The sequence below is a fragment of the Astatotilapia calliptera genome, chromosome 5 (genome assembly GCF_964374335.1).
Source record: "Astatotilapia calliptera chromosome 5, fAstCal68.1, whole genome shotgun sequence".
Taxonomy (NCBI): Eukaryota; Metazoa; Chordata; class Actinopteri; order Cichliformes; family Cichlidae; genus Astatotilapia; species Astatotilapia calliptera.
This window is the reverse complement of record NC_137426.1, coordinates 9,201,696-9,225,506: the sequence shown is the minus strand read 5'-3', so window position 1 is coordinate 9,225,506 and position 23,811 is coordinate 9,201,696. Positions and strand designations below refer to the sequence as shown.

The following is a 23,811-nucleotide window of genomic DNA, read 5'->3' as shown; positions in this document are numbered from 1 at the left end:
GATAGCGAGTGTTCGGCATGTTGACATGTCCTTCAGTTAAACACAAGATGTGTAGCATGAAATTTAGAGTTTTAGTTGACAAGAAACATACAGTATGGAAGTATTTTTGGAAATCGGTTAGTGGAAGCGGTTTTGAACAAACATATTAATAATGATGATTAGATTTGGATTGAGGGCCAAAACAAATAAATAATCCTTGTTTTTTTAGGCTGTTGCAAAAAGAAATGTTCTGCACATTCTGTTAAGATTAGTATTTCTGCATGGAGCTTTGGAATCAGAAGTAAAACGGTTTCAAATCAAAAACATTAAGCTATGCTAAATTATAAATTAATACTGTTTATTTGGAATTGAAGCAGAGGATTATGACTTATCCTTAAAACAATAATTCCCTTACATTCATGAACTGTACGTCTACAGAAGAGATTGTTAAATATGCAGACTGTGTGTAAGAGGATGGACCACTGCTCCAATTACTTATCCATGCGAATCGACTTACAGCGCATGCATCTTTTGTACGTAACACACACACACGCACACACATCCCTTACAAAACCAGTGTCGGCTTTTTTTTTTCTGTGTGGCTGTATTCCACCTCATCTGCTCCTCACTTGGCCCAGCATCACAGAGGCGAGCAGTTGTTGTCGTTGTTGTTGGACGATATTCTCTGCACTCATTGGAGATAAGAGTGAACAGTGGTAATCACTTTCAACTCCCATCAAGTGATTATTTTGGCGCGCTGGCATGCCACTGTGAAATGGGATTAGGTTTCAGTGCAGCCAAAAAAAGAAAAAAAAAGTCTCTACCACTGCTCTCGGTTGTCTTCTGACTGCTGGAATTTATTGAGCCAGAGTCACAGGACAGAAAGCCAAAGGGCAGTGGGACAATTGCAGTTGTGTCAGTTACATCAGAGTGGCTCTGACTCTTTCCTGAGAGCCTGAAAAACAGTCTGGAAATCTATAAAAGCGTCAAGTTTAAGACAACACATAATGTCATTTGAGGAAGAATAGAGACAGTCTTGTGTTGGGTGCCGTCTTCTAAAACAAATCAAGGCAGCTCTTCCTTCTGTGTGATAGACTGGAAGAGACAGGGCATAACTTATTGATGAGCTCTGGTCGTTCAAGGAGAGACACATGCTTCCTTCAAGGAGATAGCCAGCTATTCTCCTCACTCCGCCTTCAGTGACGCACAGTAACAGAGCAATAACCAAACCCTGCTTCGCCTGGCATTTTCTCTCAATATTAGAACAGCTTTGGCTTTGTAGCCTCCAGGAGCTTGAAACAGAGTAAAGCCTTCCGCTTTCTGTCTCCTCCTCCATCTTTGCTCAGCTTTCCCTTTAGACTTCCCCGTATCATGGGTAAGGAACCCCCCAGGGAGAGGGCTTCACTCGCAGATTTCCCACATTTCCAGTAGATCCCAGAGATGAGAGATTTTCAGATTCCTGGGAGCCAAACAATACAGAAATGATGTGGAATGAGGAGCGAAGCACAGACAGATTTGGCTGAGATCAGCCGACCCTTGTGGAATAACAATGAGCCCCTCTGTCTCCTGCCGGGTGAAACATGCAGGGTTAGCATGATGATGAAGAGTGAGGATCGTGTGTATGTGTGTGGATGTGTGTGTTTTTGTGTCTTCACCAAAACACTACTTGGAAGCCATTATTGATATGGGAAAAAAACAGCAGTTAATCTTTTTTCTCACTGTATGCCTTTAGTTTGATCAATTCTAAGAATAGAAATGCTCAGAATCCAAACACACTAAAACCTCACTGAATGTCATTCTTCAGTCTGTGAAGTCATGGCTAAGGCTTTAAACCTAAAAGAAGAAGGGGGGGGAGAGAAGTGCTGCAGGGTTTTTCCAGAGCAATATTTCAAAGTGCCACTCTGTGAAATGTAAAATCATTGCTTGAAATCCAACCCAACCATTTCTTTGTTTACCTGTGCCTATTTATTAACCCTTACCTGTATGTGAGAGTACAGTGTACCAGCGTTTCCCAGCCTATTTTGTGGGACCTTCCCCCTAAACTCAGATGGGCTGAAGCCCGCCTTTACCAACACACCTATCATGATCCAAACGTGTTCATTTGAATTGTTTCTAAACTGCATGAATATTCATCAGCAGCCACATGGTGCATCTTTTTCTGTTTGTAGACAGATGTTGTAATTGCAATTTAAAAATGAAATATGGATCTAAGATTGTTTATATTTATGTTATCCTTATTTTCTTTGCTTTTGGTTTAGTTTGCATTCATACTACTGTAACACTTCCGGAGTTTGCAGTCGTTTATCAGCACTTATCCACTAATGAACTCAGGTGTTGCTGTACTGTTAACACGGGCTGGTAGGAGCCGTGTCTTGCGAAGTGAATGTGCTGTGCTGGTGATTTAGTACTACTTCTGACAAAATCAGCCTCTCACTAATCTGTAACCTCATTTGTTTATTGCATTATTATGAAATCGTATTATTCTTAATTAAGCAGAGGTACTCTGTCATCTAAATATACAGCCCGACAACTACAGAGTACCTTTTGAGTTACAAAATTATTCTGTTGTGAAATCACTGCAGCCAGGGTGCTGAAAAGGCCAAGAGAGTTTCAAACAGAAACCTCTCTCTAAAGGTGTTCGCTTAAACTAACGTAACATGTTTTAAGTGTTTACAGCCGATAAAGTGAAGAAATTAAATTTAACAGAAATCTGCATTACAATGTTAATACAGACTTTATTTTTTTCATATCCTGAAATGGTAAATGGACTGATTCTTATTATTCACTTCTAAACTCAAGTGCAACTAATAAACATTCACACACATTCACACTCCGATGAACGCATCGGAGGGTTATTTGAGGTTAGTATCTTGCCCAAGGATATTTGGCATGCGGACTGGGGGAGCCAGGAATCGAACCACCAACCTTCCGATCAGTAGCTGATCTGCTCTACGACCTGAGCCACAGCCACCCCGTCTTTTGAAATTTTTGCACCACATATATTAATATTTTTATATTTATGATTTAATGTAGCACAATTTTTGAAACAGCTATAGTCATACTGTAAAACACTGGAAAGGTGTTGGATATTCGTTGAAATGCAATGCAATCATGTAGTCATGTGATGGCTGTGGATTTTTCCAAATCAGACTGAGGATATAGGATGACAGCATCACAGAGGTCTAAAAGCCTGAATGTTCATCTGACAGCATTCGTAAAGTTCCAATAAATCCGGATGAAAGTGTTACAGAGATAGTGAATTGGTCAGATAATAAGGTCGAGCATTAGTGTAAGGCCATCCCAGATGTTGCGAGACGATAAAGATTTTCCCAAAGCTAGAAAAGTGGATGTGATCATCAGCCGATTCTACCACGGTACAACGCTCAAAAGCAGTCAGAATGAGATTTTGCCTCTGGGGAAAAGGGGCATATTTATTGGTTTTCTGTGATTGCTTGAAATGAGGAAATACCACGAAAAAACACAAGGCAAACAAAAGCTTGATGAGAAATACTAAAACTCCGTCTAGTTATGAATGATTCATGAGGATCTACAGCACACTGAACATCCACTGAGAAATTGTGCTTAATTTAAGCAAACACAATTGTAGACATACATTATAAAGGACACACATATACAGTATGTTGTCATATGAACATTGCACAAATTTTCCTTTCTTAGCCATATTCCAAGATGAACAGGTATCTACTTGAGATGTATTCAGTATTCTGTAACAAAGAAAATTCAAATCCCATACAAATTTACTGGTGTGGAAATACATATTCTTATGTTGTTGCGGTCGGTGACCTCCACCAGTGCTCTCTTCTCGTAATTTTCCAGCTTATTTTTTATAACTAAAAATATCTGAATTTCACCCTCATGTTTCAGCTCCCCGTTTAGCCAATTCGGAACCAGTGACTATGTCTTGATTTCCCCTTGGACTGCCTCATTCTGTTTATCTGTGGGTGTTCAGGTCACTACAAAAAATATGAATATTTAAATAAACAACAGCATTAGCTTGTGCTTTCACTCGCAGCAATACCATGGCTGGTCTTGTGTCTGTGCGTTTTTATGGTAAAATATACTCCTTGAAACTACTGTAGCAAGAACTACACAAAGATCATTTTCCAGTACTTCTGTAGATGTTACTACATGTGTCAGTCTGGGATAACTTTAGATCGATTTTGTCAATGCAATAGAGCCACAACCATTCAAAATATTAGGGGTGTGCAGCTGAGCTCAAAATGAAAGAAGAGTGTGAAGATGGGTTTGTTCTAACCAATGGTTACAGAGAAATAGCTTCATCATGGAGCTGTGTTGTTTCTGTGTTGGTGCTTTAGATGATAAATTAAACATGGGTATACCCGCCAATCTGAGAAGTGTCTCCAAACCTGGATTCTTTTTAATGACCAGCAAAGGATGACTACTACATAAAGATCTCAGATTCCATAAAAGTCTTTGGGATAATGACTCCTGGTGACTCATTGTGTACTCTTAAGAAACGTTAGTCCCATTTAGAGTCAAATAGAGTGTAAGCAGAGTATGCTTTAGGTTGTGGGTACTTTGTGATTAATAAGCTGCTTCTATAAGAGTCTGCAGCATTCTGTTTTGCTCAGTCAGATGCACATACCGCTCGCTGTTATGGTACAGCGTGTGATTAGCTCTATGCAGAGTTTTGCAGATGCAAATCTACATGTTTTAGTGCCGTCTACACATTACAAAGCTTAGTGGCATTGCTGCTGTTGTTTGTTGGCACTGAAGATAAAATTGCCAGACATACAAATCATTATAAGTAAATTGACAACCAAGCGTGGAAACGAATTAAAGATGTAACTGCAGCCATTGTTTTTGCAAGTCATCTGTGCTTCTTTGAATTCTGTTGTTTGTTTTACACAACTGCCTATTTATAGTGAAATATGGTTGTTGCTTTCCTGTTCATGGCAACTTTTCACCCAAACAGATTTTTACTAATGCAGTTTCAACATATTGTACCAGATTTATCTAGATACATTTGAAAACTATGAAATGTTGAGCAAGGTGTTCCAATTAGTATCTTTGATTTTCTATTTTATGTCAAGTTGTTATGAGTGGCTTAAGTGTGCAACAAAACGTGTGATTTCACTTGTATGTATGTATTTAACATGTAAATTAGTAAGTCAATTGTGTAGCGTTTTTCCTTTTATGCTTGCCGTCAAATTGTCAAACCCTAACCCTGGTGTCAGCCAGCTGGCTGGGCCTTTCACAACTCCACCCATGGGACACATGACCTAAAAAGACAAAGTGACAGGAGGGTCACCACAAAGTGATCTTGAATGACATAATATTTTGTTGTCTTGTTATGACCATCAAAGTGGACTTTATGCAACTGATATTTCTGAGGCTTGCTATACTTATCATTTTATTAGGTGCAACACAACATGAAGGGTGGTGTACTGGAGACCTTCTGAATGGATGCATATCATGTAACTGTAATAGTGTAATTGATCCAGTGACCGTTGTTGTGTTGTAACTTACCTTTGTGCCTGCATCTCAAATATTCCTGTTTATACATGCACACACAGTTTATTATGTGTGTTTGTGTTTATACACACACACACACACACACACACACACACACACACACTCAGGACATATTGTTTGAGCTTATTTGGATTCAACTCAGTAAGACCGTGCTCAGATCAGTTCCACTAAAGGAATCAACCCTGATTCTGCGGTGCAGGCTTCACATCTGATTCTTAGAACAGACAGTAGAAAACAGAAGATCCATAGCTCTCCCCCTGTAAAGGTCACACCGCAGACCAACTTTGTTAACTTAGATGAGCCTCAGTCTACAACAATTCATGGATTATTTCTACTGCGTCAGATATGTACTTAGAGCCCTCAGCTCCACCCGTGCTGCAAAATAATTTTGTTAATGGAATGCACCGAAGGGATTCTGAACTGCTGGAAAAAAGGGAGAAAGTTATTTCGAAGGGAGCAGCAGATAATCCATTTTGCCAACACAGACCTGAGAGAGCACCCACTTATGCTATCAAGAGCACCGGAGACACTCTAATCCATAATCCACTCTTCATTTGTGATTGCTTACATCAGGAAATTGCTTGCATCATATGTCCAGACCCAGAATAATAACAAAGTATAAAATAGCTGGGCTCAGGCTGCGGGTCTAACTGGTTTTGTATGCAGGGGTGGTGCAAACGCAACAGCAGCTAATGGAGAGCTTATGCTTTGCCAGACATTCATGCATGGAAGTGGTGCTAGAAGTAGAGAATGTGGCTGTCTGTTAGAATGCGTTTCTGTCTGCGCAGATGTGGAAAATAGTACAGACCTATATAATGTGGCTACAGTGTAATATACTTTATTGGTGTGTAAGAAAATCCTTTATCAAAGGTTATAAAAAAAGTTAAATATGAAGATTGCTGCAAAACTGCTTCTCAGATTTTGGTGTCATTTCAAGTCATTTCTGACAAAAAAATCTAGCAATTCTTCATGTGGGTAAACCCACAGTACTGCATACTGCAAATTTGTGTCTGCAGCTAGAAAGAGAAAAAACGGGTTGTTTTCCTTTGGGATATTTCAGTGCGAGCTCTGACGAGGCTTCCTTATAGTGCAAAATAGGCAAAATGATGAAATGGGCTTTGCTCACTCATCATCAGCTGCTTATTATTTCATCAGTGTTTTATTTGCATGCCTTTGTTGGCCTTATTTCCACTCCATGACATCAGTATAATTGATGCACAGGTTGATGGCTTTTGGATAAAATTCTATTTAATACACTGTCTACCCAGTTTAGGCGTGTCATATGTCAGTATTCTGGCTTATTGGTCAGTGCTTTTGAATTACTTTATTAGTATTTTATTTAGATGTCCCACTTTGTGTGAAATATGATGATAAAATAATATATGTGGCACCTCTAAGCAAATTTCGGTAGCCACATCTATAAGAAGTTTCAGAGGATAGTTTGTATAAGACCAATGTTTGCATATTTCTGTATGACTATTTTGGGTGTCCAGGTGGCCTGGTGGTTTGGGACACTTACAGATATTTCCGGGTTCAGATCAGAAAGCTAATAATGCATGCATGTTATTTTTGCTTCACCATTTTTCCATGTTTCCTGTCTGGATGTCCACTGAAGATTACACAGTGTGGGCACAAATGTACCACATTTATCTTAATAATGTAAAATTGATTGTAATCTAAATTGGACAATATGTTCATGAACAATATAGGGCTCCTACTGGATTCAAGACTCTTTACAGATTTGCTATAGATTAAAAAAGATGTTAAAAATATTGCAACAAGACAGCACTAGAATTTATAGCATTGTTTTTTAATTTTCTTGAGCTGTTAAACTGTTCCTCTTGTTTAGGTGGCTCAAGTTCCTGTGGAGGCCTGTGAGCAGTACAGTACATGTGCTGAGTGTCTGAGCTCTGGTGACCCCCACTGTGGCTGGTGCGTCCTGTATAACATGTAAGTCCACTCACTTTATCTTCTCTCACAATCCCATACTCTCATCATAGCCCAGGGATTTAAAAGCACAAAATTACTGTATGTAGTCACATGATTTGTTGAGTTTAATATAACACAGTTATTGTACTCCATGGAGTTTGCCATTATCAACAGCTGGCAGGATGAATATAAAGCCAGGAAGTGGTTACTGGACAGTGTGATCCCTCCTAAATAGCGCTATTTGGGACAGCAGAAACTGCATGCCCACCAGATTTTATTGTCTGTCGCACAAGAGGAAAAGGGGTGTTTAATGGAGGAGGGAGGGATTAGCCTTACAGCCACAGCAGGTGTACCAGCTGCACTTCTACATACCCGGGGAACATTTTGGACCTGACGGAGCAGGCTTATCTCCTCCATCTTAATTATCTGACCCCAGGTTAGCTTGCATAATACCTCGATATGGAGCAAAGGGGATTCAGAAGATTAAAACCCTGTGTTTCTGAACCAGCCGTCGTGTTGAATCTGACCTCAGCCAGGGATTTACTGCTGTCATCATATGACGTCGTCATTTCAGCCAGCAATATCTTGATGGTGATCAGCATTATTTAAATTGCAGCTCTCTGCTTTATCAAACTGGGTGGGAAGAAGGAAAAAAAGTGCTTTTTAAAATCTAAATTACTTCATTAAACAGTTGTTTTTTTTCTCCCTGAGTACTGACTTTGTCTGAAAGTCCCATTAAACTGTTTATTTAAATTAATGCCTTACACTTATCAGTGAGTAGATAGGCTGCTGTTCCCTCAAGTAACCCAAAGTGAATCATGATCTCTCACACTGCAGAATGAGACTACTTTGTTTTTCTGTCTATTAAATCCAGATTGGGGTCTTTTTCAGCTGCCTGAATGACTCTCTCAGTGTGGCACATACACTGCTTTCAGGATCTCAGTTTCCTACCCCTGGCAGGGTGAACCAAAGAACCTATCTAACAGAGTGTGTGTGGGGGGGTGTTTCTGAGCATGCAAAGAGCCTGAAGGAAACACGAACAAATGGTTCCATCAGACAAAACACGGTGGATAAAAGAGGGAAAAATAAAAGGCAATGAAAGACGGTCAGAGATGAAAGACGTTTTTTTTCAGGAGCACTTCATCTGATGAGCGGTTAGAAGGTGACCGTCTACACTGCTGTGGCTGCGGTCCGCCTCAAGGAGCCGAGCCAGCAACAGCTGTCACCACGTTTCCAATGCACCTTTATATCGTGTTGTAATTACAGCAGAGGCCTCGGTGCTCTTTGAGCTCTTTCAGGAGGTGCCACCCCCTCAACAGCCTCTGAGAGTGGATTAAGTACCTTCTCCCCTTGCTGCATGTGTTACATGTTAAAAAGAAAGAGATGATGGTGTACAGTCAAAATGCTCTCTGGATTTGCTTTCTTAGTTCAACTTTACAGCACAGATACACTTTATTAATTCTTTTTAAACAGTGTTTGTGTTTAAGTACAGCATAGAAACCGTACAGTCAGATAGATTCTCTCTGAGAGAAAACTGCTATAATGCTTCTATGGTAGTGTCAAGATGGTAGTGTCAATATAATCTCTACATCAAATCCTACATTTCTAAAGCTGGCCAAAAAAAAAAAAAAAGATTTAAAGGTCCTTTCCACTTCTTGCCATTACTTAAAATATCTTTTTACTTTGCACTTCTCTCTTACGGGATTATTCTAAGGTCACAGTATGCTGCCAGCCCTTTCACTTTTACTTTTAATTGCCTGTTGGAGTCTGGGAGTTAAAGCTATTCTTCTATTGCTCAGTAATTTCCTCTGCGCAAAAAAAAGCAAAGTGAAATGTTATAGAGACAACCAGCATCTTAAAGTCATTTATAGGAAATAAAAAGTAATTGGACACAATTGGAAATACTTTTAAATGCTATATAACACTTAATTCATATCAACTCAGTCTATATCTGCTATATATTATCTAAACTCTGATTTAGCCAAAGTAGCAGCACTGGTTCTATGAATGGGAATTGGAGAGAGCTGGGTGATACGACAAAGAGGAGAAAGGTAGATATATTGTGTGCAGAAGACCAGGTGGAAGGGAAGCAAGGCCAGGAGCATTGGGAGTGGATTCAAGCTTTTTTTTATCATAGGAGAAATGGGGCTAATGAGGTAATCTTGAATAAATAGTGTTGTGGAAGTGAAGAAAGTGTCAGACAGGATCATGAATTTGAAGCTGGAAATCGAATGTTGAATGTTCTCAGTGCCTATGCCCCACAGGTTGGATGTCAGTTTGAAGAGAAATTCTGGAGTAAGTTAAATGAAGTGGTAGAGAGTGTCCCCAGGAGGAGAGATTGGTGATTGGTGCAGACCTCAATGAACATGTAGTTGAAGGGAACAAAGGTGATGAAGAGGTGTTGGGTAGCTATGGTGTTAAGAGAGGAGAGAAATGCAGTAGGAAAGATGATGGAAATAGTTGTGGTGAACACGTACAACAATAAGAGGGAGGAACATAAGGTGACATTAAAGAGTGGAGGAAGCTTCACATGGGTAAACTGGATTAAATGCTGGAAGCTGAAGAAGGAAGAAAGTTGAGTCCAGGAAGGAGTTGAGACAGGCTCTGGTGGGTAAGGAAGATTTGTCAGATGACCAGGAAAGTGTAGTGCTGAGGTCAAGAAGGTGTTTGGTGGGTTCAACAGACTCGGTGGTAGAATGAGAAAGTGCAGAAAAGAAAGAGAGTGGTTAGCAAAGAAAATGTGGGACAGTCAGAAAAGTTGAAGAAAGTAGATAGGAGTACTGAGAGGCTAGGCATATGGCAAAGAGAGAGGTGGCAAAGGAAAAGTCGTATGTGAGGATAGATATTAAGGAAGGAAAAAAGACTTGTATTGATTGACTTGGTAGAGAGACTGAGCTGGAAAGGATGTGCAGCAGGTTAGGGTGATCAAGGACAAAAAGGGAAATGTAACAAGTAGAGAGAGTGTTTAGAGATGTTGGAACCAGTACTTTGAATGTAGACAATGTCGAAGATGAAGATGAATATGAAGATGTAGAAGATGAATGAATGTAGACCAATGTCGAAGATGAAGATGTAGAAGATGAATGAATGTAGAAAATGACAGCAAGAGGGAGACAGTTGGAAGAAAGTTAGGAAGGAAGTGCAGAGGTAAGGACGAAGTGAGAGCAGCTTTGAAGAGGACGATGAGAGCAAAGGCAGTTGCAGTCCAAGCAGTCCAGATGACATACCTGTGAATATACAGAGATTTCTAGGAGGGAGGGCAGTGGACGTTTTGACCAGCTTGTTTAACACTATCATAGAGAGTGAGAGGATGGCTGAGGAATGAAGAAGAAGTGTACAGGTACTGTTTTTCAAGAAAAAAAGATGATGTGCAGAGCTATACTGACAACAGAGGAATAAAGATGATGAGCCTTACCATGATGATATGGGAAAGAGTTTTTGAAGCTAGGCCAAGAAGAGAGTTAATAACCAGTAGCAGCAGTATGGCAGAATGTCAGAGAAAGAGCATTAAAGATAGAATGTTTGGATTGAGAGTGTTGATGGACAACTATGAGAGGGCCAGAACGGGTTGCACTGTGCTTTTGTGGCTCTAGAGAAAGAATATAATAGGGTGCCAAGAGAGGAACTGTGGTAGTGCTTGAGGAAGTCAGAAGTAGCAGAAAACCATTCGAGGGTGGGTCAGGACATGGATGAGGAATGTGAAACAGTGGTGAGTTGTGAGGATTTTTAAGTGATAGAGATTGTGTTTAGAGGCAAAATTTAAATTTTTTTTTTTTTTCCAAAAACTGTATATATCTCTTTTCTGCCTTCACTGAGCAGTTAAAGTACTTTGGCACTACAACCCAAATCTATTCACTTTAAGCACTTTTTATCTGTCAAACACACTCATGGTCTGATGGATGCTTCAGGCACCAATTGGGGATCAGTATCTTGCAGATTGGAGGAGCTGTGATACAAATCACTGACCCTCTGATTGGTATATAATTAACTCTACCTTCTGAGCCGCAGCAGCCTGGTCTTTTAGGAGTGAAGTGCTGATTGACCAACAATAACATATAAAACTCAGTGAGATTCAACACTAAGCTCGACATTATTTAATACATTTTTACCTGGAACTTTCTGTTTCTCCACAGGTGTTCGAGAAGAGATCGGTGTCAACGGGCAGACGAAGCCTTCCACTTTGCGACAGACATTGACCGCTGTGTGAAGGTTATTGCTCACCCAGACAGCATCGCTGTATCAGCACATAGTGTCCCTGTGAGTCTGCTTATCATTCCGCCAATCACTGCAATGCCACTCCACTCACAATGCCAGTGTTTATGAGCAATCAGCAGGAGTATCCTTGTTCATCCACATGTACAGTAAGAATAAGCCCGGGAGAGAAGATTAGTTTTGTGAGATGTGAATTGAGACAGAAGGTCCCTGTAAGGCATCCACTATATTTACTTTGGTTTAAAAACATGTATTATGAGATTGGAGACAAATGTGAATGGGGGAGAGTTGTTATTGTAGCGTACTCTGTCTGCTCCTCTGATGCATCAGCCAAAAGGTTGATTACATTTTCTGAAAGCTCTATTTAGCTGCTCTTTCTCCAGTAGCCAAGAGCACAGAAGACATTAGGAGGTAAAAAAAAACATAATCTTAAAAGGACTCGTGGGACAATTGAGGCAATGTGCTTGTTTGTTTTATTCTTGAGTAATATAGGAGATGATCAACATCATGGGTGGGTAAACGTGCAGCTGGAGCCAGAAGCTGGTTACCTTAGCATTAAAACTGGAAAACGCCCAGTCAATAAAAATGCTATACATAAATCTCACTGAAACAAATCTTGAATAAGTCCAGCTTTTTTCCTCCTATATGCAGTCTTAGTGTTAAGTTATAAACTAACCATCTATCTGGGCATTTACTACACTGGTACAACAGAAGAATCTGTCTTTTCATCTAACTGTAGGCAAGAAAGAAAGAACAATGTGTGTGTGTTTGTGCGTATTTCCAAAATTGGCTTATTCTCAAACTAGATGTGATAAAATATACAGCTGAATCTGTTATATAGTGCTGACATCGCACTGTCAGACTGTTCCCCACCACTGTAAGTGTAGCAGTGTCTTAAATCTTTCCTGTCTGCTTTCTTTTAGCTTCTACTTGAGGTGAACAATGTTCCAGACCTTTCTGCTGGTATTACTTGTTCATTTGGCCAGCAGGCTGAATTGGAGGGTCATGTGAAGGGGAACAGGGTTATGTGTCTTTCCCCAGCCGGAAAAGATGTTCCCCAAATACCAGAGGGACAAGGTGAGCTCAGATATCAGTGTATATTGTAAAAAAAATCAATAAAAATATAAACCTATAACCAATATTTAATGATGCTAACATAAGATGTAAGGATTAATGTATCAATATTCTAGACTCTAACAAAAAGAGTCTGCTTTAAAGATTGGCTCCCTTGCAGTTTTTGTTTAGCCAAAGATGTGGTGAGTACCAAGGAGCTGTAGAATTTCCTCTGAGCATTTAAAGTAATCCTTCAATTGAAGTTTGTGACAGAAGGTTTTCTCATGACAACAGCAATATGCCCTTCCAGGAATGCAGACACCAGGTGGCTCTTTACAGGAATGTGATAAAAGCATTAACTTTTTTTTTTTTTGCCTCACTTTGACCTTCTCTTTTCACTCATTGTTTTCATTCTTTCACCCATCCTTTTTGTCTCTCTCTCATCAACTCTCTTACATGTTTTTCCACTCCCTCTCGCTTTCCCTTCGCTCACCACGCTGCGTCTGCGTCCCTCTCTTTAAGACTGGGCTGGGGTAGAGCTTCGTCTGAATTCAAAGGAAACGGGTCAAATGGTCGCCAGCACGGAGGTGAAATTCTACAACTGCAGCACACATAAAATGTGAGTTCAGCTGCCCCTGCACCCCCCAACCCACCATCCACCATCCACCCCACATCTTTGATTTGTTCAATAGATGGAAGAGCACGATTTAATTTAGAGCAATGATGTACTGATGCTCCCAACCCTACTTAAGATCAGCCTGTTAGATAACCTTTGAGATCAATTTATCTGTCAGGTTTAATTTAAATCAACATGATGCATTTGCCATGGCCTGTTTGTTTCGACTCTGGTTTAACTAGCAGTTTGTGGGCTTACTGGTTGAAGCTTTAAGTATCAGTTAACTATCATTGTCTGCCGCACACTCCTGTGAATTCAATACTGAATTCAATACTGTTCCACTCATCCTAGAAAATGTTTTAGGTCTACGAACTGGTATCCAATACAGCAAAAAACTATTAAAGCTGAAGCATTCATGATATACATCATGTACTAACTGCAAAAGATTTACCAGTAAGATCATAGTAAATTTGTCATTTATGACCCCCTGTCTTTGGACAAAAGACCCAGAGTTTATAAGGATTAAAGACTGCAAAACATGACAGGAGGACAGATCGTCGTTCTGCTCTTTGACAGAATCAGCAGTGTTTGGATCAGCCTTTTATATGGTTGTTTTCTTGGTCTTTGAATTACTGTTTTAACACCAGCTGATCAGAAAATATTTTTACAGTTAATCATTGTTTATTTTCTATTCCTTTTTTAAGCAAAAAAACTTCAATCATTCTGAGGGTTCAGCTTTCTCAGTGTGAATTTCCTGCTTTCCTCTGTTTCATATCAAAGTACTTCTGAGTTTTGAACTGTCTGCGGTACAAAATAAGAGACAAAGGCACAACAAACTAAACAATTAATAGAGAGAATAATTGTTAGATTAAACAGTAATAAACTACAATTGTTTGTTGCAGCCCTTATACATATTAACACCTAGAAATGGCTTCACTCTAGACCAACAGTCCCTGACGGCTGCTTAAAAAGATAAGTACTAGATTCACACACCCCCTTTTGACTTCATCCCAAGGGGCCTTGCCAGAGAATTGTGTTTGCCTCCAATATTAGACATAAGATATTTTATATTTTTAGCCTTGCTCTGATGCTTGAGGGTAAGTAAAATAATTTAAAAGTACATTATTTAAATGTCATCCAATATAAGCCTACTAACTGGGCAGGGACGCAGTTTTGACTTTGAGCCATTATGCAAATGTCTGCTGTATTTATCATAACAGTAAAATATGACAAGAGTCTTTCTTTGTGAATAACAATTGCAAGCACTGCTACAAATGTGGATCTTATTAGGATGAAAGCCAATTAGCAGCATTTGTCAGCTTTAAAAGAAGTTAGCAAACACTTTATAAGTTTTCACAGCAACATTAACAAAACTCCAAATAAGGAAAATTTAATTATTTACTTTAAAGAACTTAAACCTACAACGTGTGCTTTTTTTAAAATCTACTTCAAGTGAGTCACACATCATGAGCCAACACATGCTTTTTTTTGAGGTTTTAATTGATGTGCTTAAACATAGGCTTCACTTAACTGAACGTTGAATTACACCCAGCCATGAGTGACAAAAGCTAGCCTCTGTATCCACTTTGGGAGGAAACATTTGACTGATGGAGTATTTATAGTAAACCCAGAAAATTAGCCCACATGCCACTTATTCACAATGCTCTTTGACTGTGACATAAACGCTGCAATATAACCATATTAAGCCATTAGAAGAAAACAGTTGGAAGCTCATCACATCCGCCCCACCCCAGTACGGCCTCCATTAGCTGCAGGGTGACCCTGTATACTCCTGTGATTAATATTTCAGACCAAACACACTCCTAACCCAGCACCTCTTTCTCCCCCTCTACCTCCGCTACCACCATCACCTCACCACCACATCACCCTCCATAATTAATTATCCAGTGTTTGCAGCACCCTGCCAGTCCAGCTCTATTAATGCGCAACCCCCCGAATTTCATTCTAACACATGCACCCACAAGCACACATTTTTATGTCCATACTGGCCCTGGGCAGCTAATTAATATCAAATTTTAATGAAGCTGCTCTACATTTATTGGCATTTGTAACTCACTATGAGCTGCAGTGTTGGAGCTCTACTAGTGTTTTTATAGTTTTCTCATGGCTGCATCTCATTCAGCAGGACAATTTAGGATTAACAGACTGTGATAATGCATGGATCCTCTTCCTACACTCTGGTAGAACTTAATTAGAGGCAGGAAAGTCAACAACCTCCCCAACAGGAAAAGAGGATAGACCCTAATCAGAATCTTCACAATTGCTTTATTGGTTTATGAACAGCTGTGTATCGTTCATCTCTGCTGTATTAGCACTGCTTCCATGTTTGTTGACCAAAATGTGATTAAATCTCGTTGGATAGATTCCACAACCTTAATCCACAACTGACCGCTTGTTGTAGGTGACTGAATCCAAGCCAGAGCTGTTGCACAATTCTACCCATGAAACATTCGGTTATTTCCATTCTGATTTTGTACACAATCCTGAGAAGATTGGCATACTGTTAACTGCAAACAACATAATAAAATGAAAAGCTGTAGTAGTCAAATTTAGATGTATTAAGGACACTGTGTCCTTGATACTAGTGTACATCATTTTTTATATTCCTAGAATGACTGTTTATGCTTTAACTAACAGTGACATGTGAACGGTTTCTCTCCTACCAATATTTCAAGCTGAAGGTAATGCTTTGTTACGCACAAACAAAAAAAAACAAAACACATTCATGCTGCCTGAGGACATCTTCATAAAAGAGAGTGTCAAGATAAATTCAGCACAATCCTTCATTAGTCTCCCGTCTGCAGTCCTTTACGAAGTCTGAGAAAGGGAACATGCAGATGATGGGCAGGGTTTACAATCTGTGTAAATGCGGTAGTGTTGCATGGCACACTTAGTGAACAGTCTGTCATAATGTGTTCATTTTGTCCTGCAGGTGTCTGTCCTGTGTAAACAGCACTTTTCGCTGTCACTGGTGTAAATACCGCAACCTGTGCACGCACGACCCAAGCAGCTGTTCTTTCCAGGAGGGCAGAGTCAATGCCTCGGAGGTACTTTCATAGAAATACTAGAGCAGATTGAAGTCTTGCTTTCAGGAACACAATTTTTCTGATGATATATGACACTTTTGCCTTAAAGGTAGAAATCCAAGTAAACAAAAACACATTCTCTGCAAAGAATCATTAGGATAAAAACCTTACAGCCTTGCAAAGCCATACGGGGAGAAGGATGGTTCGATCAGCACCCTAACATGCTCATTTTAGCAAATATCATCTTCCACTTAGTTTTTTTGCATATTAACGGTCAGCACTAAGCACATTAGCAACTAAAGAGAATTTCATTAGTTTTCCAAGTGTTTAGTCATAAACCAAAGTGCTATTCACATTAAAAGCATATAAAAGCTGTAGATGACAGAATTTAAAAAATTGTGAATACTTTTTTTCATAATGAATACTTTGAATCATTTTTTTGTCAAATGTCATGATAATTGGTCTTTCAGGAACTTTAGTATAAATATGTATAAAAATATTTTTGCCAATCCATCCTGGAGGATGTTATATATTTTAGCTGATTAGAGGAAACTGTGTACTACTAGTGATATTAGAAGAAAACTCAGAGGTTTACCAAAGACTGTATTATCCTTACTAATCATGCAGCAGTTTAATGGCAGTTCGTCAATATGTTGTGAAAATATTTCAGCAAAGAGCCACCTGTCCATACAATTCCTAGTAATAATATAGATAATTAAATGCTTAATAGAGTAGAAAACAGGGTTGTACTTGATATGTGAACGTAAACAGGTGAGATTTGAACTCTGGAATAGAGTCTAGCTGATATAGCTGAAGAGGTAGTGAGTTCCTACATATCAATCAACTTTACTGTAGAAAAATGATGCACCATGTGAATGCAAAGTCTATTTGGATTAGTGATTTCTTTGCCCCACTAATCCCTGAGTCATATTACAGATTCATATGGATTATGTCATATTAGGCTACATTCAACAAAACAAACAGATGTGCATGCAAACCAACATAGACTAGTGTACAGAAACTATAATGTGTGTGTTTTAGATACACAGCTCAATCTGTCATAAGGAAGCTAACTTTGAAAATATCATAAATGCTACCTGTTTAATATTGAGGCAGTTGATACGTATTTACTGTAAAAAGTAAAATTGCAGTTCTTCGTATGTTCCTTTCACAGGCATGTCCTCAGCTTCTTAACTCTGGAGAAATTCTCATTCCGGCTGGTGAGGTTCGACCCATTACCCTGAGGGCCCGGAACCTTCCTCAGCCACAGTCGGGCCAGCGGGGCTATGAGTGTGTGGTGAATGTGCAGGGTGTCAGCCACCGTGTCACGGCGCTCCGCTTCAACAGCACCAGTGTGCAGTGCCAGAACAGCTCGGTATGACCTCAAACACTCCCAGCGGGAGTCTCACAGCTGTCAAATGAGGCAGACGGCTTGGATGCTGTGTAGGCAAGGTACATAGGGTATATCAGCATCAGTGAATACCGCCTGAAGTGTCAAGCACACCGAGGCAAAAGTAGAGGAAAGGGAAAGTGATAAGGAATTGTGAAAAGCATGTAAGAGAAAGAAGGGGAGTAACAGGGAAGTAACGAAGGAGAGAAGGGAAAATTGTTGCATGGTTAAAAACGAAATACACCACAACTATACGACTGTATCTCAAAACCGTATCTCAGTTTGAATGGCATAAGTTATGGAGGAGCACAGGATATTTCTTGCCCAATTTTTTACACAATACAAATCACAGGCTAAATTTCAATGGAAAAGCACACCTTGGCACTCTGTGACAATGTATGAAAAGGCCATTTTTCTTCAGATGTGGATGATCGGCCACCCCAGCCTGGGTTTGCGTCCCTACATGTCAAAGAGTAGAGGAGCAGACAACCATGGCAGAAATGACAGATGGTTAAAAGCATTGTCTCGCTGCTGCCCTTTCATCCCCTCATTTTCCCTACTCTGTCTCTCTCCATCTTTTTTATACTCTGTGCCCTGTCTCCCTTTGAATTCCCCTCTCCCCCCTATTCTGAACACTCTCTTACTTTTGGTTTCTGCTTTTCAGTACATGTACGAGGGTGTGAAGATCAGTGACCTGGCAGTGGACCTCTCCATTGTATGGAACGGCAATTTCATCATTGACAATCCAGAGAAGATTAAAGGTGCCTCTGTCATCTATCACTGCCATACCAGAGAAGTGTAAAACACTCAATCTACAGGGTATAGATGGGTCATAGAAAGCACTTGAAGGCTCCTGAAGGGCCTTGAGAGAAAGTTCACAATAGCAGGGAGTGTTATCAAAGAGCACCCAATCACTTGTACACCTGAAGGGGTGAAGGATGATTTTTCATATTTGCTCAGCTTGGCTCTTACTGCCGCTTTTGGTTTCTTGTCCATCATCCTGCACGGAAAGGTGCTTGTCAGCTGTCATGGTGGGTGGTACATTAAATACATCCCCATTGACCAAAATATATGCATGCCATGAATTTTAACAGGCCTTGCTGTTATTTAAGGAAGTTCATTTACATGGGTATAAATAAAGGTTACTTACTGGAAAGGATGTAAAAGGCAAACTTCAAAGACGGGTTTATTGGATTACTCATGATCTTTTTCTTAATCCTTGAAATAGGCCATGTGCATAAACATGCCTTATTAAATTATTTTTATTGAATACACATGATGACTTTGCAGTTATTTGTGGCGATGACAGTGAAAAGCAACTGTTTGAGTTTGTGTTCTCTTTTGTTATTTCATAAAATTTTTTAGTTTACCAAATTGCACTCCCTGCTGGTCTAAATTTTGGTGCGTGTACAGTATATTTTATAGGTTTTCATATATTACAGTATTGTTACACTGTTGTCTCTGTTATCCTACAGTGCATCTCTACAAATGCAGTGCCCTACGGGACAGCTGTGGCATGTGTCTGCGGGCAGAGAGGAAGTTCCAGTGTGGCTGGTGTAGCGGTGAGGGCCGGTGCACCATGAAGCAGCACTGTCCTCCCATTTCCCCTTACGCTAGCCGCTGGCTGGATCTTTCTGCCAGGAATGTCAAATGCACCAACCCACGCATTACGGAGGTCTGTGGCTCATTAGTGCACTTGGGTTGTCTGTTGCTGAGTCATCCTATTGAGCCATCAAGTTTAAGCATATGGTGAATTCAAATAATGCAAACACAGCTAAGTAGTTAATTAAGTGGTTAGCTAAGAAGGACGTTAGTTTAGAAGTGGTTTCTGGGACCTGGGTACAAATTTGTAGTAGTTGTGTGCTAAGATCCAGCAATTTATAAGTAAATGTTCTATTTAATTTCTTTTTAAAATTCAAAGGAAAGAGAGAAAACAACTCATTGCATTAAAATAACTCCATCACTATCATGTTTGAAAACATGTCTGTCAGAGAAACTGAGTTGAACCAGGTTATTATAGTGGATAAAATACCTGATTTTGCTTCTATTTGCCATTACAGCAAGCGAGACATAGAGAAACAGGTTGATAGACCTTAGAGCGACAAAAAAAGTCTAACTCTGTTCGAAGATTTTGAGAAGTTACTTTCCGAAATCACATCTTTTATCTGTACATAATACTATCCGAAAACCACATGCCAGACATCTTTTTAACAAATACAAGTAGTTCATACTGTACATATCAATAAATAACTCTAATTTTCTCTGTGGCCAACTTCCAGTTTTTCTTCCAAGTGCTTGTTTACCTGAGCCTATCTTACATTTTGTTCCACACCAGCTGAATACCCTAAGTGCTTGACAGCTAAACGTATTCAGTCTGTTTAGAAAGTGATGATGGATCTTTTATGTCACAAACTCCTGTTCATTCTCTTGAATGAGGCGCAGTGGGTCAGGCACAGAGATGCAAGGCTCTTCCACTTCAAAGAGCCGGGAGCCTTTGATGTTCCTGTCACATTATTGGGGTTTTTGAAGGAGCTGCAGCCGAATGAATCAACTACTGAGCGCTGCTTGGGAGTGGAGGGAGTGTTGCTCCGGCATTGCTCCTGTTCTGTTCTGTAGGTCCAAAGGTTTCCTGCTGGGATGGTTAACTTGACACTGGAAAGGGCTGTGAATAGGTTTTCTCAAGGCTTTGTTATTCACTGCATTATTCATTAAAGTTTGCTTGGAATTATGGTGGATTTCAAGGTTTTCTGAAGAGACCCAGTTGCTATGAAAGCTGAGCATTTCACACACAGACTTATGGTATATTTACTTAATATTTGCTTCCCAAGAATAAAGAAAGGCTACACAGATCCAGTTTTAAGTTTTTAAAGTGTGATTCTACTATTCCACATATTATAGGACAATATTTCTTGATCAAAATAGTCAAAAGCCTATATTTTAAGGCAGTGCTCAAAGCCAAATTTTTAGTAAGAACTTAAAGTGTTTGCATTTTATGATAATTGAAATTCTTTTGGGTTTGGCCAAGTTTAACTCTCTTTATAGCATCTTTTTTTCCAGTATGGAAGTGCACATTATTTATGTGGAAAAAAATATACAAGAATTATTCAAAAAATATGTACAAGAATAAAGCTTTATAATATTTATTTAATTTATTTAATTCCTCTCTTCTATGTAGGTCAACCCAGTTGCTGGACCTTTGGAAGGGGGCACCCTGGTGACAATCCAGGGCTTGAACCTTGGTCTATCCTTCTCTGAGCTGGTTGGTAACGTGGAAGTGGCAGGAGTGCAGTGCACACCACAGGAGGAGGGATACATCACTGCAGAACAGTAAGAGAAACTCCTCCCCTCCAGTACTAATAAATAGTACTGATATAGTACTATTAAATAAATGCGTGCACTCTCCCTATCTCCTTCTTTCTACATATTTTTTTCCCCATAAAGACACTAGCACATTCTGAATAAGCTGGATACTCTGTGATGCCTCATCAGGTTGTAGGATTGTGCATGGTTCTTTGTATTGCTCTGGTGCAGTCAGAGCCAAAGGAAGAGACAGTCTTTGTGTCATTGTCGTTATAAGGCTGTCGGCACAGCTGTAATTGAAATGCGTTGCATGTCGCTGACTGGAGGGACAATCTGTTAGCCATGTGTTTCTCTCACAGCCATGTAATGCAATTGGGCTCAGGCTGCAGGGACTTTATTTATATCCTTCTAAAGAAGGGGGGGTAAAAAAAAAAAGGGAAAAAAAACATGCCAGCAGAAAATTGGAAAACTCACGTGATGTATGAATAGAAGGGCTGGGCAGGGACGATTCATTGGGTGCTCTTATTGTATCGCAGGACAAGTTTCTTGTGCAGAGCTGTGCATTTGGCAGGGCCATTCATTTGGCACAAACAGTGCTTTAAAACATGGCATTACAGCTGTTACTACCATTAATTTCAGCGTGGGGTCAGTTGCTATAATGACTTATTCATGGCGTACTTTATCTTATTGACCTGACAGGCAATACTGATTTATTGAAGAATCCACTATGTTGTCATGGTAACCGGAGGTAATGGTGGGTGGCAATCGTGCTGGAGATGGGGAGGGGTGTAGTTTATCATTTGAGTTATACTGCTGTTATAGGTTTCCCATTCAGAAGAAAGATGGGCTTCTGTATTGACCCACAACTTCCATGAAAGTCTACCTCAATCACACCGGCCATCTTCCGGCAGTGCACTTCATAACAAATGTGATGCAGTGCAGTGATTCTTCTGTGTGTATGCCTGGATGCTGCTATTACTATTATGCATGATGCCTGTGTTTTTGTGCACCCACATACATATTTTGTTTTTTTACTTTTTTGTCTTGAAAGGATTGTGTGTGAGATGGCTGCAGCTCCTGAAGGAAGTACTCCAGGTCCAGTTATGCTGTGTGTTGGCGAATGTAGACCAGAGCTACGAGCACAGTCTTCCCAGCTCTACTCCTTTGTGGTAACTCTGACACTGAAACACGTGTAACTTGTCCACTTTTTCCAAAATAAACGCGAAGTGTTTGTATGATTGTAGGTAAAAGCTAACCAGTTCGATCGGTTCAGGCAACTGCAATCATCAACTGGCAAGGAAGAGAATAAGACTCTCAATGCATTTTAAGTGCAGCACAGACTGTGCACAAGACAGTTTAAAAAATAATTAGGAATGACTTTTCAACTGTGGTATTTTTGTTAGTGGCTGATGAAAACAATGTTCTGGTTTATTGCACCTTATCCCAAAGAGGGCTCTGTTTCTGAGCATGTGGTGTAGTATTACTCGTTTTTAAAATAATTATAGCCTTGATACTCAATAAATTATTAGACCTTGGTCTACCGTTTATAACAATTTTGCTCTTAACTTTTTAGTTCTACAGAGACTTACTGAGCCAAGGCTGGAAGAACAGGGTTTATCAGAATCACACAGTTAATAAGACATATTGTATTCTGCGTTGGCACGTATGCTAAATGAAACATGAATGATTTTCTTTTTCTTCCAAAGACCCCTGCAATGTTGGCACTGACTCCAGGCCGAGGACCTGAATCTGGGGGCACCAAGGTCACTGTAGTCGGGGAGAATCTAGGAGCTGGCAGTACCGTTAATGTGTACTTTGGTAATCAGACATGTGAGCTATACAGGTGAGTAATATAACCCCTTAACATCATCTTAATCTCACATTAAAAATGATTCCTGACTCACAAGCACTAAATTTAGATTGCCTCTGCACAATATTAAAGATTTAGCCTTCACTAATATCAATTAAAAACTGTATGAGGTCACTCTTTTAAAAAAGCACACCTTTGATACAATTATGTGTCTGTGCGTTAAATTAAAAGTCTTTGATAATTAGTGAGGAGATGATGAAACTCACTGTAGTAAGTTTTGTTCTCTGTGTATTTATAGATATCTATTTAAAGTTCAAAATGCCTCACATTGTAGCAGTCAGGTGGGTGAGGCAAGGAAGCCATTAATTTGAGCACCCTCTAATTACAGTGTTCCATCCCTAATGTGTCTGTAACGAGGAAGAGATGGGACAGACTATAATGAATCCTCTCCTCTCACCGTAATGCGCATGGCTCATAGTGACGTGAAGTCTGCCACTGCAGCACTGAGTGGGCAGTCACAATCAAAGGCATGAATAAATCTCTCTTTTGGTAATCTCACCAGGAGGACCAAGTCAGAGATTGTGTGCTTCTCTGCTCCATCGGTGACTGGAGCGGGGCCAGTGCAAGTCAGTTTGAGTGTTGACCGCGCCAAGGTTCCTGGAAGTCTGACCTTTGAGTACATAGAAGACCCCACAGTACAGCGCATTGAGCCCCTGTGGAGCATTACCAGGTAACATAAAAAAATTAAGTACTGAATAAACGCTGTTACTAGCCTAATCATAGGAACGTGTGACAATTAAAAAAGTGCAAATGATCTCATCTTGCAAGTGACAGTTTTCATGTTGCAAAATGTGTTGCAGATGATGCATGTGTGAAAGAGGACTTCATGCACTTCATGTTTAACTGTTTTCTGTCATAAATATCCAATACTTCATTTAGATTAAATCAACACCCACAC

The 23,811-nt window shown here is 39.9% G+C and overlaps 1 protein-coding gene across 1 annotated transcript in view; it reads left to right on the top strand.

The window, feature by feature from the left end:
- Positions 1–23,811, top strand: part of LOC113022072 (plexin-A2-like) — a 94,097-nt gene that overhangs the window by 48,185 nt on the left and 22,101 nt on the right. Inside the window, exons 5-16 of the mRNA XM_026167080.2 lie at positions 7,346–7,446; positions 11,559–11,682; positions 12,561–12,714; positions 13,213–13,309; positions 16,260–16,374; positions 17,528–17,728; positions 18,408–18,504; positions 19,219–19,418; positions 20,919–21,070; positions 22,095–22,212; positions 22,750–22,886; positions 23,416–23,583. Coding sequence (XP_026022865.1) covers positions 7,346–7,446; positions 11,559–11,682; positions 12,561–12,714; positions 13,213–13,309; positions 16,260–16,374; positions 17,528–17,728; positions 18,408–18,504; positions 19,219–19,418; positions 20,919–21,070; positions 22,095–22,212; positions 22,750–22,886; positions 23,416–23,583 — 1,664 coding nt within the window. The remainder of the gene's footprint in view (positions 1–7,345; positions 7,447–11,558; positions 11,683–12,560; positions 12,715–13,212; positions 13,310–16,259; positions 16,375–17,527; positions 17,729–18,407; positions 18,505–19,218; positions 19,419–20,918; positions 21,071–22,094; positions 22,213–22,749; positions 22,887–23,415; positions 23,584–23,811) is intronic.